The sequence below is a fragment of the Herpailurus yagouaroundi genome, unplaced genomic scaffold (genome assembly GCF_014898765.1).
Source record: "Herpailurus yagouaroundi ecotype Mexico unplaced genomic scaffold, PumYag 166, whole genome shotgun sequence".
NCBI classification, from domain to species: domain Eukaryota; kingdom Metazoa; phylum Chordata; class Mammalia; order Carnivora; family Felidae; genus Herpailurus; species Herpailurus yagouaroundi.
The window spans coordinates 9,874,731-9,895,883 of record NW_024412407.1 but is presented as its reverse complement, the minus strand read 5'-3'; the positions used below and the strand labels follow the sequence as shown (position 1 = coordinate 9,895,883).

At 36.3% G+C, this 21,153-nt stretch overlaps 1 protein-coding gene across 5 annotated transcripts in view; it reads right to left on the bottom strand.

Moving 5' to 3' along the window:
* Positions 1 to 21,153, bottom strand: part of NELL2 (neural EGFL like 2) — a 397,486-nt gene that overhangs the window by 7,996 nt on the left and 368,337 nt on the right. For 4 of the 5 annotated variants that reach the window (XM_040488375.1, XM_040488376.1, XM_040488379.1 and 1 more), the window contains 4 exons: positions 15,603 to 15,743; positions 5,780 to 5,973; positions 4,654 to 4,830; positions 2,921 to 3,165 (listed from right to left, as the gene is read on the bottom strand). In XM_040488375.1, the coding sequence (XP_040344309.1) occupies positions 2,921 to 3,165; positions 4,654 to 4,830; positions 5,780 to 5,973; positions 15,603 to 15,743 (757 nt within the window). The remainder of the gene's footprint in view (positions 1 to 2,920; positions 3,166 to 4,653; positions 4,831 to 5,779; positions 5,974 to 15,602; positions 15,744 to 21,153) is intronic. The other variant, XM_040488378.1, reaches the window with a different exon arrangement.

The following is a 21,153-nucleotide window of genomic DNA, read 5'->3' as shown; positions in this document are numbered from 1 at the left end:
TTTCTTTCTTTCTTTCTTTCTTTCTTTCTTTCTTTCTTTCTTTCTTTCTTTCTTTCCTTTCTTTCCTAAGCAAATTAAAACTGAAGACATCTTTAATAAAAAGACATCTTTAAAAAATTCCCCTCTGCCAACTCCTAATTCTTCAGTTCTTATCTTCAATGTCATTTGCTAAGGAGAGAACTGGTACACATGTTGTACAGTCTTTTAGCACAGTGCACGTCTCCTTCAGAGTATCCATCACAGTTTAGAATGTCATCTTTATCTGTTTCATAACCTGAGTACTATCTATTTACTCTACCACCACCAATAATAGCTAACATTGAATGTTTACTCTGTATATGAAATGTGTAGGAAAAATTTTTTTATGGATCTTTTCAATTCTTATAGTAACCATCCCAAGTAGGTACTAAAATTATCCCTATTAATATTCTCATTTTTCAGGTGAGCAAACTGAACCACAGAGAAATTAATGAACATCCCTTGAAGTCACATTGCTAGTGTGGTTGACCAGGCTTTGAATCCAGGTAGCCTTACTCTAGACGCTGCATTCTTCATCTCTAGACCAGTGCTGTCCAGCAGAACATCCTGTGATGACAGAAACGTTTTTTTATAGGTGCTAATATTTGGCCACTAGCCAAATATAGCTATTGAGCAGTTGAAATGTGGCCACCATGGCTGAGAAATTGAAGCTTTAATTTTATTTAATTTTAATTAACTTAAATAGCAACATCTGGCTATGGACAACCATATTGGATGGTACAGCTCTAGACAATAAGGTGCTAAGCAATAATTTCCAGGAACAATTGTGTCTGTTTTGTTTATCATTACAACCCTGGCACCAGCAGAATACCAGCACAATTTGTCTTCATTGACTAAAATATTCAAATAACTCATAGGGTGGGTAGGACAGGGAGATAATAAATAAAAATGGCGTTCTGAAAACCCCAAATTGTGAAAAGCGCTCACCTCCAATGCAATATCTGGAGCCTGTTTGGCATACATTTTATTTTTAGAATAACATAAAATATACATAATAAAAATTTGTATTTGGGACAGATTTGGTAAAATAGAGCATATTTTTATAACTCATATTTAATGAGGGAAAACGGGAATAGCATCAAATAGTAACTTCTGAGAATCTGCATTTATTTGTCAAAAAATGAAACTAATCTAAAATACATTTCCTGAAATACATTCCTATCATGAGCCCCCAAATCCTACTAGTTGTTTATAAGACAGTAAATGACAAGCTTGTTCATGCTCTTCACTCAGAAAACACTTTCATGTTTTGCTATTTCTGAATGCATTTTTCTTATTGGAAGTATCTGTGTGAGCCATATTTGGTGTGTTTTTCATCCTATTGCCTGGTATATATTTTTGCTGTCACTTCTCGGAACAATAGTCTTAGTTAGATTAAGAAAGTAAAGGGACTCAACTTTAATTGATAATGAAATGTCAGAAAGTATTTCCCTGTTGGTTATTAATGCTAAAGTTTCTAGATATGCACTGCTAAATGTACTCAGATTAAATGTATATTAAAGCACTGCATATACATTAGTCACTTTCAGTAGTAGCAGTAACTTTCAAATTTGCTAATGCACTTTCAAAAACCGCATTAAATGTTCACTCAAAAAGCTTTGCTTGATTGACAAAAATTACACTGATTGAAAGAGACAGAAATTTTGGTTTGAAATAGATAATACTATTTCAAAGCTTAAAGCATTTTATATTTCTTTGTCCTGGTAAGACATCAAGCCACTCTGGTAAGAATTTGTGTCAAGTGAATCTGAATTAAATTGCTCTACTGAAAAAAATTAATGGAATTGTTCATTTTAAAAAGCAGTGTAGTTATAGTTATCTGACTATGCTACGTTGGAAAAAATCTGAATCTTTGCTTTCTTATGTTGTTGTTAAGCCTTCAGATTATTTACTTAGTTTTAGTGTTGATTCAAAAATTATGACTATGAAATACAGTGATCACTAAATCAAATATTTTTAGGAACAATAATCAAGTAGAATGCTTTCAACTCTTCTAGTACGTATGAACTCTGTATACTGTCTACATTATCTGTATTTTTGTTCTCATTGAAGTAAAAGGCACATGCTCTATTTTCCGATGAGAATAAGAAGAAAAATCTTTATAATGATTTTTCTCCAACTGTAGGAATAAAATATAGTAAACAACAGATCTTAAATTTTTTAACCCAATGCAACTGACCACAACGAACCAAGAAATATGCCCATTTTTTCCATATTGATTTTCACTTTGGAAAATGTAATATATTTACTTTGTCAATATATCTCACAGACCTCATAAAAGGACCAGATAAAAATCAATAAAATAATATTGTCTTCCATCATGAAAGAAGAAACGTGAAGTTTGTGTTGTAGATTTTTTTTTTTTTAAGATGTGTACAGTTAGATACCTTAGGGCAATTTGAGTAGGTTCTTTTCGTTCTGGTGACATAAATAACTGATCATTCTGGTTTTTTGATCACGCACCTCCTTCTCCCTGAATGTGCTTTGAGGATGCACAGGGTGGTTAGCCTGGGCACTAATAAAGCTGAGTGGCCCTCCTAGCACCTCTGTTTGAACAATAAATTGGAAAAATAAAATGCTTCCCATTGGCCAGGTTGAGCACAGTAATATCGAGGAGCCCTGGGTTACAGCAAGCCAAAAGTTCCCTACTTGCATTTAAATTTTTTTTTTTAACGTTTATTCATTTTTGAGACAGAGAGAGACAGAGCATGAATGGGGGAAGGTCAGAGAACAAGGGAGACACAGAATCTGAAACAGGCTCCAGGCTCTGAGCTGTCAGCACAGAGCCTGACGCGGGGCTCGAACTCACGGACCAAGATATCATGACCTGAGCCGAAGTCGGACGCCCAACCGACTGAGCCACCCAGGCGCCCCTCCCTACTTGCATTTAATAGGCTTTACCTTGCACTGGCAGAGAGTACACTCGGTGCCATGTTTGATCCAAGAGGACCCAGTGAAGCGAACCACATTCATCTCATCCAGGCAAGTTTTGGTGATGTCATTACGAATGGTGTCGGCCTGGCAAGGGTCAGTGACACAACGCCGGCAGCACTCATTCTCTGGGAGGACACTGAATTCACACTCCACCTCTGGGCAAGGCAGAGGCCAACAGTCAACTTCCCCTTGCTGTAAAGAAAGCAGATGTGCAAGAGCAAAGGGAGAGGAAGGGAGGACATGGAGGGAGGCAGGGAGAGAGGGAGCACAGCGTTTACTAAATACTCCATTCATCTGATGGATATTTACACTCACACCTTCACAGCCGTGAATCTGGCAGGGAATCGACAAAAGCCCTATCACAGTGCTGAGGTCTATACTGCAACTGGACTTTAAGAGTGCTCAAGGATTAAACAAGAACAACAATGTACAAAAGCAACAGCCCTTTCTCATAAAACAAGCTCTTATCTTTTCCCTGACAAAGAATTATTATTTACTATGGAAGAGGGTTTGCGTATTAGGTGCTTTTTTTCATTTAAAAAATTTTCCCCTCTACCTTCTCATTCATTCCCTTCTGCATAAAAAAAGTTTTGTCCATTTACAAGAAAATAAACTGAAATATGAAGGGAATTTGTCAGGTTTTCTTTGTTCATTTTTATGTTTCTCAGTTTAGGGACTTTGGAGAAAACAACAACAACAACAACCAGGAACTGATTTCAGTCTTCTTTATTCCACACGGGAAAATTGTGTGAATTTGATCTTTTTAAAATGTAGTTCTCACCTGTTTCCTATTTTCTTCATAATTCTGAATCTCATGGTCTTGGAGATGAAAGCAGCCTTCAGGCACAGAAAACTGACCTTGCTCTTTCAATTGATTTTTGGGTTGAAAGTATAACAAGGAGGCAACAAAAAAAAGCATTGCCTTCAAAATATCCTCACACAAATAGAAAGGAAACTAGCCATGACTTTAAAAGGAGCATCTGTGAAACTTTCTTCTATAAAGATACACAGACCAATTTCCCTTTTCATTTACACTACCAGAAAGAAACAAAAATTTGGTCAAATGAAAAAATACTGGTGTTTTCTTGATCAAGTCTTCATTTTCTTTTTTACCTATTGCTTCCAATAAAGCTTTTATAAACATATACATTCAATTCTAATATTCTAATAAATACTTTTTGCAAATCCATATCATGTATAAAACAGGGTGGCCACCAGAATAGCAGTGATGGTAAAAATATTTAGAAGGGGGGAAAAAAAGTATGTGCTTGTGTTTTTGTTTCTGTTTTTTGTTTTTTTTTTTGTTTTTTGTTTGTTTTTAATTCTGAGCATGACTGATAGAAATGGATTAATAAAAGTTCTATTTGGACAAAACAATGATATTTTTCATGAATGCTGCTAGACCGAGGCTGAATGGGATTGCAGATGCTAGGAGAGTATTTTCTTCTTCCAAGCTCTGGAAAGACATACACGTCATGGCACACCACATGTAGTCTAGGATGTGCCTTCACAGGTCCTGACTGCATGCCTACCATCTTGTCATCCCAAACAGGTTCACATTTTGTAACTGCCAGCACTATGGCCAGGTCCTGATTATCGGCGGATGCAGGAGGGCAAGATTGTTTCCCTAGTTAGATTCTGGGCCCGAACTTTTCCTCTACTTCCTGTAGCTAAACTCACCAGGCAGCGGCACTGTTGGCAATTCTGGACCCAGGTGTCACCACTGTTGTATAAGGTTTCCCCATTTTGATGGAGGCACTGGCTGCTAAGCCTTGGGTCACATTCAGGGCAGCAAAAAAGATCAACCGTGGGATTCTCACAGTCACAGACCATCCGTCGACACATTACAAATCCATTCTGTATGAGAAGGAAAAAATGAAAGCAGTTCCCCAAAGCCTCCATTTCTCAATATACTAACATCAGTGTAATAGATTTAAAGTTACATTTTGTAGTTATCACACAGAAATTACCCAAGCTGGAGAACTTCCAATTTCGTGGCCAGAAATTTTCCAGAAACGACCAGCATGAAATAACCACTACACAGTCCTTATGTCTATATCAGGGCATATGTATTTGTATTTAGTAGTCAACAAGCTTTACCTATTGTTAAGTTTATGGGACATATTAGACCTTAAGTTTTGGTACACACTCTTATCAATGTCTGCCATAATAATTGAGCCCTCGGTACATAAAGTTATTTACCTAACTATAATATAAATCTCTATTATCAACAGGGTAACAAAGTAGAACATTCCTCTAAAACTGAAACATAATCCAAATAGATAGTTCTCACTTATAGGCCATAGTATGTCCATTTTGGCTTCATCCATGCATTCATTCAAATATGATATTGTTACTACAGAAGTACTTGCATAGTTAGCAACAAAATTTTACGAACATGTGAATAAACAAACACATTGTGGCATTTCCATATAATGGAATACTATTCAGCAATAAAAAGAAATGGGTTACTGATATATGCAATGAACATAAATGGATGTCAAAAAACATAATACTGAGAGAAAGAAGCCAAAAAAGACTAGTACTACTTACTAGATAGGGCTCTAGAATAAAGAAATCTAACCTACAGTAACCAAAATCAGTGTTTCCTTTGGGCTGAGAGTATGGGACTAACTATGAAAGGACAGAGATAACATTTGAGTGGATGGAAATGTCCTTTTCTACTAAACATGACAGTGGTTAAGTAGATGCATGCATTTGTTGAAATTCATCAAGCTGTACACTTAAAATATATGCAAACTACATCCTAATAAAAATGATTACAATTTTTTTTATTTATACCAACCTGACATGAACAGACAGAGCAACGGTCATTTTCCAACACCCAAATCTGACCATTGTGCTTGATTTTTCCATCATGGATGCAGTCCCCTGTGCAGTTCTTTCCATGAGGACATCGACAATCGTATCCACCGTCCAAGTTAAAGCAAATGGTATCATTGGCACAGCTATGCCTCCCAGTCCCACACTCATCGATATCTACAGCCAAGAAAAGGCAGCAGGCAATGTGCTTAGAATATGCTGGGTTTGAATCAGACAAGTTGTCTCCGAAGTGAAGCATTCAACTGTAAATTAACTTTCATCTTACAGGCATGCATTTCCTATTAAATGCTGACTAAAGCAATGTTAATGATCTAGGGATTTCACAGGAAAACATCATCATGCTTGATTTCAAACAGCAGATAACCCTGGTTAGATTCTCAACTTTTATATCTCTGTAAATACCATCAGGCTTTATGAAACACTTATATTTTTTGAAAGTAAGATTAGAACTCAATTCATCAAACAAAAATCATTGGCAGATGAAATTCTAAAAGTGCCTGTGAATTTTCATTGGGAAAAATCATCTTCAATGTTAAAATGGTGTTTACCCAAAATCCTTTGTTAGTGGGAGATAAAATGTCATGGGACTTCTGAGGCATTTTATTCAGCTTTAAGCCCTATTCTTACAGCCCTGTCACCCACAGGTAAGCTCCCAGTGTTCTGCCCAGGCGTTTTCATGCTGTCCTCACACCTTGCCTCCCACCCACAGAGGGCAAGTGACCATCAGCAATCACCATCTCTCTCACAAATAATCTACCACTTCTTAACTTTTCCATTTCAGATGATTGTTTTGTCTCCTGCCTGACTCAACAGGCAACGGGCCATTCTTCACCTGACCTCACCTATTCCATGGCAATCACAGCCTAAATCATTTCCATACAGATGAAAAGCAAACATATCTTGACCCCACAGATAAGGTCCATAAGAAGAGATGTGATTCATTTTATTTATCCCCATAATTTAAAGGTCACAAGCCAAAATACATTTCAGGGATATTGTAGGAGTGGCAGTAAGCAGTTATTTCCTACTTCATCTGTTTCCTCTGAGTAAAGGTCAAGAAAGAAAGAATTAAATCACACCAGAAAAGTGGGTTAGAAAGAAGATGGAATGGATGGCTTTTAACTGGGGGAACTGCACACTGCTTTTCTTAGAAAATTTTAAAGATAGACTTTAGTAGATATCTCTCTTAAATGGTTTGCTTTCAACATTATTAAAGACATGGACAAGTCAAGATTATATTTTAACCATATTTAAATTCTTAAATATTAAGTTCTGTTATATATGCATTCCCCAAAATAAGCTATATATTTCTATTTGCCTTGATTTTTATTAATTTCCATATAAACAAAATCAATGAACTGAGACAATGGCTGAAAAGATTGTTATAACTATAGTGAACACATTATTATAGCTTGATTTATCAAGGATAACAATGTTTATAATTATAGAGTGTGATTAAAAGCAGAACTATTAGCTAGAATGAGGATATATTTCACATTTTTAAAAAAGCACATTAGTGTGTGTGTGTATAATTATTATATATAAATATATAATTTTTTCAGATCAGAGAAATTTAACTGATGTTATTTAGAGAAAGAAGAGCAAAAAGTGAAATTTTATACAATTTTATGAAATAGCTCCATATTTGGTCTATTCAGAATAAGTTATATTTGATGACTTACTCATTGTCTCCTATTAAATATTCTTATAATGAGGAATCACAGTAAGCAGGAAAAGCATTAACCATAGTTATTTGGTCTCTTTGACCACAAACTCTGCACATACTTCTTACTATATAACCCTTTAAATATCCACTATATGAATATCATTCCATTAATGGCAATGATTAGATTTTTAACAATCATTTCATTTTGCTTGACATATAACAACAAAAGCTCTGCTGTCAGGTAATGCATTTGTTTTTAATAAAGGCAGAGACAGTCCTGGGATTTGTTGCAGAAGACAAAGAAGAGGTGTCCAGCCACAAAAAAGAACATGTGCTCTGAAATAAAGTACATTCATAATAAAGAAATAGAGCAAAAGGTAACAGCAAAGGTTGATATGTACTTGCCATATCTGAAGAAATGTGTAGGCAGAAAATCATTGTGAACCAATGATTACCTTTCGCTATACAATGGGATTTGAATTAACTTGAACTTACCTTTTTTTTTTTTTTCTGCTTGTTATCTATACTGGGTTCCCCAATGAAGAGACTATTCTTGACTGGTAGTATAGAGTTTTGGAATTGTTAGATATAGTTTTATTATAATGTAAAATTCCTAAAATAAATATACATAAGGCTTGTAAATTCTGCTTTGAAAAACCTACTATAATACATAAAAATTCCAACTTTAAGAATACTAATAACTCCTTTAGTAAGCTATTAAAGAAATCATGTTGTTAAATCAATCTAGTGGTCAAGTCTCATTCTCATTTCTCACCTGACTTGATCTAGCAGCAGCATTTGATACAGTTCATTCCCTCTCCCCAATAAATTTTATTTACTCACTTCCTATCACATTAATAGTTCTTTCTGGATCTTTCTCCTGCCCACATATACATTCTAGTGGCAATTAAACTATGAATAAGATTTGGGTAAGCAAGAGGAAGTCAAGGGCAGTCTAGTAAGAGGTAGTAAGAGTATATTTGAAGGCCCAATGTTTACAGTCAGCAAAATGTGTTAGAGGGAATGAGTTGAATGTCTAGGAGGAACAGAGTAGGTAGACAGAGGCACTCCGGGCCCAAGTAAAGGTCATGTTAAGAAATCTGAAATCCATAAAGACAATAAAACGTCATTTAAGGGAAGTGCCAAAAAAAAAAAAAAAAAAAGCATAATCAGATATCTATTTTAAAAAGATTCTCTTGGCTTCATTTTGGAAAAGATATTTGAGTGGATTAAAATTACAGCCAGGAGATCAATTAATAGTCTGTTTCTGTAGTCTAGGCAAGCAATGGTTATATAATAAAAGCAAACACTTACATAGTGGTTGGTATGTACCAGATTCTAAGCACTTCCATATAATGATTCATTTAAATTCCTCACAACAACCGGAGGGTACAGTTATTATCCCCATTTTATAGATCAGGAAGTTGAAGCATAGAAATGTTGCATAATTTCCCAAGGTCACTCATCTACTGGGGTACAGAGCCCAGGTGAGAACCCAGGCAGTCAGGCTTCAATTGTGAGCTCTTAAGAACAGTGCTGTACTGACTGCTAGCAGTGTGGAAGTACAAAGAAAGAAACACAGAGAATCTTTCAAAGTAGACACAGCAAAGATAAAGGAATTTAGTGATTTGTTAACTTCAAAGATCAGGGAGAGGAAGTGGTCATGAATGATGTTTAGATTTCTGGCTTGGAAAATGTGGCTGATGCTATTTAGAGAAAGAAGAGAAAGGCTTCACTGTGGAGTGAAAGTGGGGGGCAGGCTGAAGAAAGACATGAGTTAGTTCAGGACATGTTGAATTACACTTTCCTCTGGGCTTCCAAGTAGGGCTGTCTGGTAAGTAGTTGGATATATGGGTCTGGCGTTCAGAAAATAGCACTGGGCCCAAATATGGATTTGGTTAAGATATATTTTTTTCCTCATTTCCTTTCTCAAAAATAATCCTTCAGAGTAAAGTTCAAACTTCTTAGCAAGGCATTTAAAGCTACTTCTTTGGCTTGCATCTCTTTCTCTATCTCGACTTGCCAATAATCACATCATATTTGAAGCCCTAATACAAATGGTAGACACTCGAGCCCTTCTTGTTCCAAACTGGAAATAATTTCTCGTTTTTTTTCCCTCATGGATCTGAATTTATATTTTTCTCAAGTATGTATTATTTTGAACCTTGTAGCTTTCTTCTCTGTTAAGAAGCTCAGTACATTCTATCTTGTATGACAGTTGTGGTACGTATTTTATCTCTTCTACAAGCTGAGAGCAGTGACCATACCTCCTTTATATTTCTATGCAGCAGATGTCTCGCAAAGTATCTCAAGGTACTTGTGCATATATTCAGAACTACGTGTTTAGGTGAATTCGATTCATTTCATTTTTGTCCTTTTACTTGATTTAGCTTAAGAATTTACAGTATTTAATTTGAACATAATACTCAAAAGAAGCTACCCCATAAACATTATTTTTTTTGGCCTTACAAGTTCAAAAACCTCACCAAGCGTAAAAATAATCCAGAAAATAAAGCAATCAGGAGAAAAGGGGGCCTGCAAATAAAATATTCTTGTGTGGAAAAAAAAATACTGGGCTTTATTCTCAGAGAGAGACATATTTTCAGGTATAGTAGAAATTATGGTAAAGGGAAATGGTAAAGGCACATTATCTGGGGATTAAATATCTACACCTCTGAGATAAATGGATGAGCAAAAAAGCATATAATTTGTATGAATGCAGCTTATAAACATGTACGTTGTAGATTACTCAACTGCAGCCTAAAAAGTGGTGAAGGAGTACACTATTATTTATTCATGTCTTCAAATATATTTATTCATATCTTCAGAGTAATTGTAAACCAACTGCTGTGGCTTTGTCCACTTTGAAGTGCCTTTTTTTTCCCCTCAGCAACAGAAAAATGGCACCTGCTCAGATATAATCACACTCTTAAAATTGTATCTTCTAAATACTATTATAATTCTACAAATCACTGAAATTACAGTAAATGGATAGTTGTTTAGAAGAAGGATTTTAGTCTTTTTTTATATAACATAGGTTTTTTTAAAAAAGGAATCCTTCAGAGCATTGTCTTCTAAAAAAGTCATAGATATTTATGATAATTATTATAAATTCTATTGGAAGATAACAGTAGAGTCATCTTTCCAGAGTCATATTTTTTTAAATAAGATTTTCTACTGCTTCTGTGTTTATAGTATTTCCTTGAAAAGTCTTTTTTGCATAGGCATCTTATACAATCCTTTACTTCCCTATTTTCATCTTTCTCATGTGTTATTTTGAGCGGCTAGTTTAATTTTCCTTGTTATTTTCTGAACACTCACGAATGCACTAATTATGTTTTGTCATTTTGTCCTGATCACTACTTTATATATTTAGTTCTACCAGGTGACATATCTATTACATATCCTACTATGTATCTACTTCTAGCACAGGTTATGTTCCTAACATACTTCTGATTAAATATTACCTGCATATCTCACTCATTTTATCCATCTCAACCTTTTACATTAGATAAATCAGTATATTATCAACCATGTGACAAGCATTGTTCTAGGCATTGGTGGCTGACAAGCAAACAAAATCCATGACCCTTAAGGCTTACAGTCCATGGGGAAAGGGATGGATGAAAAATAGTTGCAAACAGAGAGGGAGGGAGGCAAACCACAAGAGACTCCTAAATACAGAGAACAAACAGATGGATTGAGGGGGCGGTGGAGAGGGGAAAATGGGTGATGGGCATTGAGGAGGGCACTTGTTGGGATGAGCACTGGGTGTTGTATGTAAGCAATGAACCATGGGAATCTACCCCAAAAACCAAGAACACACTTTACACACTGTATGTTAGCCAATTTGACAATAAATTATATCTATCTATCTATCTATCTATCTATCTATCTATCTATATCTATATATATATCTATCTTACAGTCTATGGAAGATAATAAGCAAGTAAACAAATAATACATATAATTATTTCAGAAGAACTTATAACTTCTGTGAAGAAAAGGGAAGCAAATTAAGTGAAGAGTGTCAGAGAAGGATGCTATTTTAAGTTGGGGGTCCAGGAGAAGCCATTTTGGAAGAAATCTGAATTATATGAAAGAAGAATGCAAAGATCTGGAGAAGCACCTTCCAAAAAAGAAAAAAAGAACAGCACATGAGAAGGGAATCTGTTTGGTACATTTGTGACATAGCAAGAAAGCCAAGTACCCATAACATGTAGACCCTTGTAAGCCACTGTTGGGGTTTGGATTTTACTCTGAAGAGAGATGGAAAGGCTCCAGGCATTGGAACAGAATTGGAGCATGCTCCCACTTCTGACTTTAAGAAATCATTCTGGGTGCTATAGAAAAAAGACTCTAGGGGAGTTCAGGGTGGAAGTAGGGAGACCAATTTGGAGAAAGCTATAGTAATCCAGACAAAAGATAATGATGGCTTAGACCAACATGGTAACAATAGACAATGTGAGAAGTGGTCAGATCAGGAATATATTTTGAAAATGGAAATTATGAGACTTGTTGATATGTTGGATATGAAGTATAAAGAAAAGAAAGAAACAATGACTCCAAGATGTTGGTCTGGGTCTGTGGTTTAGGGGCCTGTAAGAATTAGAGAGTATATTAAAGAGCTGTATTTTAGTCAGTAATCCCGAGTTGTCCTTAAGAAATCCAAGTTAGATACCGAGTAGGTAACAATATATATGAATCTGCAACTAATGTGGTTGATTCAGTTTCAGAATGGATAGAGAAGATTGCCAAGTGCCCCGTGATACTGGAACATGTAGTCTTCTGGAGAGGTAAAGGAGAGACCCATAGGGTAAGAGAAAGACAGGAGGGGCACCTGGTTGGCTCAGTCAGTTGAGCATCTGACTTCAGCTCAGGTCATGATCTCAGTTTCGTGAGTTGGAGACCCACATCGGGCTCTCTGCTGTGAGCAGCATGGAGCCCACTTTGGATCCTTTGTCCTCCCCTCTCTCTGCCCCTCCCCTGTTTTCACTCTCTTTGCAAAAATAAATAAAATATTAAAAATTAGAGAAAGACAGGAAAGAGTGGTGTCCTCAAAGCCAAGTGAAGAAAATTGTTTTGAGAGGAAGAAATGATCAACTGGTTCAAATGCTTGAGCTGTCGAGCAAAGAGACGTTAACTGAGCAGCAGATTTGGCAATGTGGAAAAGGTCAATAATCTTGAAAGGAAAGCATTCAGTGGGGGTAGTGGGATTAAAGTATTGTTGGAAGCAAGAGAATGGAGACAAGAAATATAAAAGATTCTTTCAGAATTTTCCTCTAAAAGGGAGCAGAAAAATGCGGGAAATGTTTGGAGGATCAGGTGATATCGGGGAAGTTACTTTTTGTTTGTTTTTATTTCATTTTTAAAAGATGGCTGCTCCTCCAGGCTGTTTGTGTGCTGATGAGAATGATGGAGAGAAAAAGAGTATTTATCATATGGAAGAGAAAGTGGGGAGTACAAAGGCGAAAACCTCAAGCAGGTGAGAAGGGATGATAGGTAAGGTACTATGGAGGGAGAAATGAAACTTAACTCAGTGAAACGGGAGGGAGGGAGGGAAAGCAGCAAATAAAGATATAAATACGAGTTGTCTAGTGTAACTCCTGGTGCAGAAATGAAGTTCTGCTTTCTAGGTTAAATAAGAAGCAGGGCCGTCAACAGAGAATGATGAGAAAGGTAGTGGTACCTGAGATTTGAGATGACAGAAGGTGTGAAATGGTGGCATTAGAGAGCTGCAGGGGAAAGTAACCAAGGAAATAAAATAGGAATCTTTGGCAAAGCCGATGGCCTTTGTAGCAGGTAGCCTATAGGACAGTCCCCTGTGATTCTTACCATTTAATATTCACGCTCTTGCATTTTCTCCCCTTGAATGTGGGCTGGCTACACCTACTGACTCACTTCTAACAAACACAGAAGCAATGCAATGACACATCTGAGACTGAGTTATAGAAAGATCATGGGCACTTGCGTATTCGAGGGGAAGCCAGCTCCCATGTCTTGAGGCAGCCCCGTAGAGTGGTTCACGTGTTAAGGAAACCAGGCCAGCCAAGAACCACATAAGCGATCTTGGAAACAGGGTGTGGCTCCCCCCATTCTCACCCCAGACAATTCTGCAAGGTGAAACACATCACTGACCAATAACTCATGCAACCTCATGAGAAACCATGAACCAGAGGCATCTAGGTAAGCTGTGCACAGATTCCTCACCCATACAAACTGTGACATAATTTTGGTTGTTTTCAGCTGCTACGTTTTGGGTGTAATTTGTTATGCATCAATAGATAACTAATACAGCCCTCTTGAGATTTGCAGTCAAAAATTTAAAAGATAGTGAGGGAGCGCCGTTGCAAATGTAAAGTGAGATAGTGGGCAGAGGTATGTGTTTTTGCTGTTCACATTCTGATGCACAGAAAAGGGTGTGTGAGGATACCAGGCAAAAGTAAACACAGGTTACCCCTAGAGAAGTGGAAAGGATGGGGGAAGGGGAGAGATGAAATTAAGATGCACTTTCAGCTTTAATCTAAGTACTTGTGTATGATTTGAACGATTTACAATCGGCTTATATTCATTCTACATGTGTGTAACTTAAAGCAAAAGACAATCTTAACAAAAAGGTAGAGTTTTTAAACAAAAACAGTAGACTTCCCCACGATAAACTGCAGAATACAGGCAAAGCAGTTTATCAGGGAAGTACAAAATCACACTGCTTGATCTGCCTCATGGAATTCTCTACAGGGCTGGAACTGTTCACTCTGGGACAATCACAAGTGCAAGGCAAAGCCCTCAGCCCACAGTTAGGTGGTTATTTGCAAATGCCAGGTTTTAGCCCCCGGCAAGGCAACAGCATCCCCACTCTATGCAAAAAATCCAGAGACCCCTCTGCTGAAGGTCCAGAGCTCTGGAGCTGCCAGCAAAGTGCAAAGCACACTGAAAACATCTGTCATCCAAGTCAGCTTCACTTCTCTCTGTGTGAAAACCCTTTGAGGTCCAAGAATAAAAGACATCTTATCATTTAAGTGTCAAGTACCGTTAAGTTAGATTCTCCGAGGCTTTCACTGACTGTGTCACTTTAGTCACATTATTCTCGTAGGCTGTTTCTCTATGAAGGTGTAAATACAAATGGAGAAAATAATAACTTCTTGTGGTTTGCTGTGTTTTCCATTCCTGTGCCAAACTTCTGATGGCCAATCCTTCTGGTGTGGGTGGTTTCCCTGGCAATTGCTCACTGGGCTTTGTATATTCTGCCTGCTTTTGAAAAATCATGCCCTTCAATAGAGAGTATAGAGGAACAGAGTTGTCAATTCACTGAAAATAGTTCAAAATTAATGGTAAATAACTGAATATAATCTGATTGAATTTTTCACTCCTATTAGATTGAAATCTTCTTTGAAGCAGGGGTCATAACTTCTATGTCTAACATTCAACATTCAGTAAGTATCTCTTACTTTGCCAGCCAAGTGGTATGTTAGGAATAGTCCAGAGTAGTGTGTATTGTGAATATTATCCTTGGCATTATCATATCCACAGCATTATCATATTACCTCTACCTCTATTTTCCTTTTATCTTGCTTTCCTCATCTATTTTTTTTCTAGCTCTTTTTGGGTCAGATTTATGCATGCTGCCATTTAAAATTTTCATCTGATACTATTTTATTCATCCTAAAAACACCCTTCAACAGTTACAAGTATCCATAGAGAACTGGCTTAGTGTCACAAATTTAACATATCTAAAAATCAATTAATTATCATAATTAGTAAGTGAAGGTTAGATTTTAACATGTTTCCAATTGTTGTATAAACACACAGCAAAAGCCACCAATAACTTCAACATGAATTTTTTAAATTTTTATTACTTTTTGAGGGGGGGGGGAAGGAACGAGACACAGAATCTGAAGCAGGCTCTAGGCTCCGAGCTGACAGCACAGAGCCTGACGTGGGGCCCAAACTCATAAACTGTGAGATCATGACCTGAGACAAAGTCAGATGCTTAACTGACTGAGCCACCCAGGCACCCCAATAACTTCAACATTAGATCAATGTCTACTATTTACATCTTACTGTATATTCCCCAAGTTCAAAAGGTGTTCTTATAAACTCCGGTTCTCCTTGTACTGACCTTCGCAAGATTCTCCACTTGGTGAAAACATCCCATTGTCATGGTAGCCATCTCTGCACTCACAGTGGTACCATCCAGGCAGGTTAATGCAGTTAGCACGACTGTCACACTGAACAAAGCCATCAGAGCACTCATCAATATCTGTTTGGCAAAGAAAACAAAAATGGGATGTTACACAATTGCTGCTTTTCTCTGCCCCAAACTAAAATATTCTGCTAGATAGCTACTAAATTTTTTAGTGCCAGCAACTCCTTAAAACTGGGAAAACATAAACTCAAAAAAGTCTACTTGGTTGTTGAAGGCTATATAGAAAGAATGTAGCGGTATTAGTCATAGGAGAAATATCTAGATGGCTTCTCTGTTGTGGAAGGCCTCCAACTGCAAATAATGACAAGAAACCATGTATGACAATCTTTAGTGCTGCTCACCATAGAATTCTAGCTCTTCTTCTGGACACAAGCTAGGATTGCCATGTGAATGCAGGAAGCCAATTAGGAAGTGGCATGTGTCACTTCTAGGCAGAGCATTCAAGACACACATGTCCCCTTCCCCATCACAATGTCCAGCAATTTCCAGGGGCTCTAAAGATCAGCCTGATTTCCTAAGTGAGGATGATGTGGGGCACATTCCTCCTCTTCTTCGGATGGACATAGAATATGAACAGAAAAACAACCTTTTTGCTGAGATTTTAGGATCTTTATTACTATAGGTACAACCTACCCACACCTGACTAAAATCTCATTCATCTCCAACATATAGCAATGGCACTCACACAGCAACATGCTCCATATTTCCAAGAATATATACCATTTATGCTACTTTTTAATGGGTTTCACATGTTATCCCAGTCAACCCTCAAAAAAAAAAATCTTGCCAGGTAGATAGCATATTGAACATATGGGGGGAAAAAAAAACAAGGCAAAAGGAAATCATGGGATTTAAACAAAGTCACCTAAATTTTCATGTTTGCCTGACTTTCATGTGTGTGTTCCTTCATCTAAACAGACACAGGCTGAGATTGGCCAAAGTGTCTAAAAACAAAGAGATCTATGTATCTTGAGTCTCATATATTTTCCTCCAGAGGCTTATTACTACTCCCAAATAGTGTGAGCCCTTTATTCTCCTTGTTCAGACTGTTGAATGATGAGAACATCCAATGCCAATCCAAATCTCTTCCTTTGCTCATAGAGGAGTTGTCTTACGGAGTGCCCCCTGCTCATAAAACTCCTGGTTTTCTCGGTACTTTGACTCAGACCGTGGTAAATGATTAGATAGCACAGCATTATCACAGCTGTAGTGTGATGATGAACATATGAACCCAACTTCCATCTTGATAGCCCTATACCATCCCTGGAGATTCCACTCGCCAAGGTAGGACAGCCCTTTCTTTTATACTTCCCACACCTGCATTATAGTCCCTGCTGTAGTGACCAGGCATGATGGTGTCCTTCGTGTTGAAGGGAAGACCTGCTGCTTTTTAGAGTCTTTTCCCTCAAATCAGTCCACTTCAGCTCAACAGAATCTACTTCCTTCCTACTTCAGACTCATTTAACTCCAAATTCTTGGAAGTATATATTCCTTTCATATTCTTGTTAAATTTCTCTTTGTCTATGTTCAATTTTGAAAGAGACATTTTTTTTGAATAAATGAATAAATAAGTTTTTTTTTTTTTAAGAGATATAAGCCAAGAGTCCCTTCCCTAAAACAAGGCGCAAACCATTCTTTCAGATTAGGTAATAGGCAAAAAATATATATGTTTTATATCACTGTAAAACTTCAACATTATTTCTGAACTAAAAATGGTTTTGCCTCCATAGTTCCTCTTCTGAAGAGTTAGTTCCGACTGTCAGTAATTCCTACTGTCAAAATAATTGTTAGTGGTCAAATAAGCTAACCACTGACTTCCTGACAGATAGCTGATGTGGATTGCTTCCATTTACTTAGGCCTCTTAGGTTTTGTGAAACAGCCTATTTGTATTTCAGGAGCCTCCCTAACTGATGAATCTCTGATTATCAATGGGGCTAAAATGCTATGCTCATTTCAGCTTTGTACAGTCTTTTCTTCTAACCCAAATGATGCAGAAAATTGATTATGTCATTTCTTAAGTGCATGGACAAAAGAAACCAGGTTGGGATTTCAGATTTAGAAGTGAGTGTATTGGAAGAAAGACCATGAGGGGATATTACAGAGTATCTCTGCTATTTTAGAAGAATCTGGTCATTAGTATTGGTGATTTGCAAGTAACTATTAATGGAGCAGAGCCTTCTCTACTGAAACAATTTTCACATGTGCAGTTAGCCTTGACTTTAGTTCTATTTTGTTGCTGAACAAGGTTGCAGGGTTAGCTCAGATCTCCTGACAAAGATATGTATTTCAAGTTTTACTTCTCCCTTACTTTCTCTCCTCACTCTTCCCAATCATTAGAGCTGCTCCTTACTGTCTTATGCCCGCTTCTCTTTCTCACATTGCAGTACCCTTCCGTGAGCTAGAAACATGCTCACTGAGGTTTAATAGGAATGCTACGCATTTATTACCTACTGTTCTCAAGACTGGGGATACAAACATATGCTGGGCAAAATGTGTTTTCATTTACTGCTTGAGTTTTATTATTTAATTCTTACTACCAAGCAGTATTTTAGAGAATTAATATGCAAAGACATGACCACTCATCAATTTGCCGTTCAATATTTATTAAATGCCTGTTTTGTGCCAAGTACTAAATACTGGTAAAACAAGGATGGACAAACCAGAAGTAATTTCTGCCCTGAGTTTAATATACACCTAAATTGTGTTTTAAGAGAATTAAATGTCTAAAAATCTGAAATGACAATCATACAGGACAGTGTCTCCCAACATGCTGCTCAATCTACTAACATGTCATCAGTGGCATGTTATTTAGGTGATAATATATTTAATGACTACACATTTATATTTCTGAATTATTTCCACTTATAGAAAGTGATACTAATAGTACAGTAGTGACATTAGACTCAAATTTAAAAATTAAGAAAGATTACAGAAACAGTATTCAGTAAACATTAAAATAAACATTCTATGAACATAACAAAAATTATGAAGCTGGTACGCAAATGACTGAAGTTTAGAAAACACCAAAATATAGTATGAAGCAATTATTCACATTTCAGAAGAATTTTCTGAGTAACTCCTCAGGCAGTGAAATGCCTTAATTCATTTAAAATATAACTCAATTTATAAAATATATAAGATGCATATGTCATGATGCCTCAAATTATATACTCGCTCTGATTTAGGATAGTGAAGAAAAACTAGCCAGATAATATGTATTACTTCATTTTATACTTTCGTGTTCCTGCTAATTATGATTTGTGCATGCAAATGTTTCTACTTTGGTGAAAGTCAGTTGAAAAGGAAAGTATGCTTGAATCACCAAGTATTCACTTTCCACCAGAAGGTATGTGTGTTTGGCTCGTGGCTCTAATTAAAGCCACAGCTAAAACAAACAGCCTTATCTGTGAGCTATTTGATGTGTGTATGTAAACATGCAGTAAGTGAAGAGTTGTAATCTGATCCACAATTTAAGATGTATATTTTATCTGTACATGAATTTGAATATTACTATGAGTTATAAAAATCACATACATATTGTGTGCATTTTCAAACATGCACATATTGTGCTTTCCCTATTGCGTAATACCAGAAAACAATAAAAAAAACTTTCAAAGAATTCATTTCTTGGCTATTTTCTTTTGGTCACTAACACTACACATTATCCAATTGAGTTAGATATACAGAGAACAGTAGATCTAGGAAAGGAAAATGCTATATTATTTCATTCCACATAAGAACTACCAAGCTGGAAAAAATTACTTTCTAAAGTGAATAAAAGTATTCAAAAAGATTAGTACAGGACATATAAGCTGATGTGATTTGGTCTTGATTATAAGGACCTTAATTCTGTACTCTGTAGGTACATTATAGAGAAAACTAAAAATACATTTTATGAAAAACTATGATTTCATTACATATTCTATCTTAGAAAGAACTAGTTCTCAGTTCCCTAGAGACAATTCAAACTTTCTCAGTAGCAACATTTAGAACAGTCAGCTAGTGATGATATTAAAATGCTTTCCCAGAGTACAGAGATTCCAAACTCCAAATAATATTTAGCCATCTAACAACAGTCACGAATAGTAGTCATACTCCACAGATCAAAATCGACTTAGATAATAAAAGTGGAAGGCACTGTTGAGGACAGACTTTCTAGAAAGCACATATGTTTTGAAGCAATCATTAAAAACAAACCAACAAGCAGAAAAACAAGGAATAAAAATATGTGGAAAAAAAACCTCACACACATCAGTGTCTTGCTTTCCTTGTCTCCATCAGATATGATGACACAAGAATGGATGTCTTCTACAATGTGACACAGACCACTGGTTTCAACTGAAAATGGCTTTTGCCATCAGCATTTAAAGGGTCACTTTAGGGGTACCTGAGTGGCTCAGTCCATTGAGTCCGACTTAGGCTCGGGTCATGATCTCGCAGTACGTGAATTCAAGCCCAGCGACGGGCTCTGCGCTGACAGCTCAGAGCCTGGAGCCTGCTTTGGATTCTGTGTCTCCCTCTCTTTCTGCCCCTCCCCTGCTCACATTCTGTCTCTCTCTCTTTCAAAAATAAATAAACATTAAAAAAATAAAGGGTCACTCTAGACAATGAAATTATTTCCATGTAAAATTAAATATAGTTATAAAATGATACATTATAAAATGAGACACTTGAGTGATAACTTCTTCTCATACACAGTAAAAGTTATTTCTATCATACAACATAACTAAGAGTAAAAATGTGCAAATGTCTAGAATCACCCATACCTAAAATAGACCCTAATCATTAGTTTAAGATCCTTTTTATGCTGAGAAAACGGATTAGTTGTTACTTTATACAAAGGAAGAGAAAATCCAGTTCTTTTTAAAAATTAGCACACTATTTTTAATGCCAAAGTCAAATAATGAGAGTACTATCTTTCATACTCTTTATCATTAATAAAAACCTGACATCATTTCTCATAAAAATAGTACTTGTACTATTTATATCACTGTCGTATGCACTGGTAGTTAAATTATATTGATAAACAACAGGCAATTAAACATTCTGAAAACAATTAATCAACTCTTGATTAGCCACATGTGGATTATTTGTTTTCTAGATTATCTGCAGCATTTTTTGAATCACAAGGTCATTTCCCTGTCTTTTGTTGAGCTTCTGGGAAGTCTATTTTTAAATATTTAGATGTGAGTTTTCAAGGAATGCAAACTCATTTGAGCATTGTATTACTTTTAATAACTACACTAGATTTGGATATAAAATATTGTCCAAAAATTTAATAAGAATTAATTTTATACTATTTTCTTTTTGAAAATAAAATAGGACAACATATGTAAGTAAACTTTGAAAATCATAAAAATCTCTTCATAAGCTGGCTGATAACATTGCAGATTTAGTGAAAATAATTTTCATTACTTTATAGTTCACAATTGGGAAGTTAATGACTGCTCTTTAAAAAACATA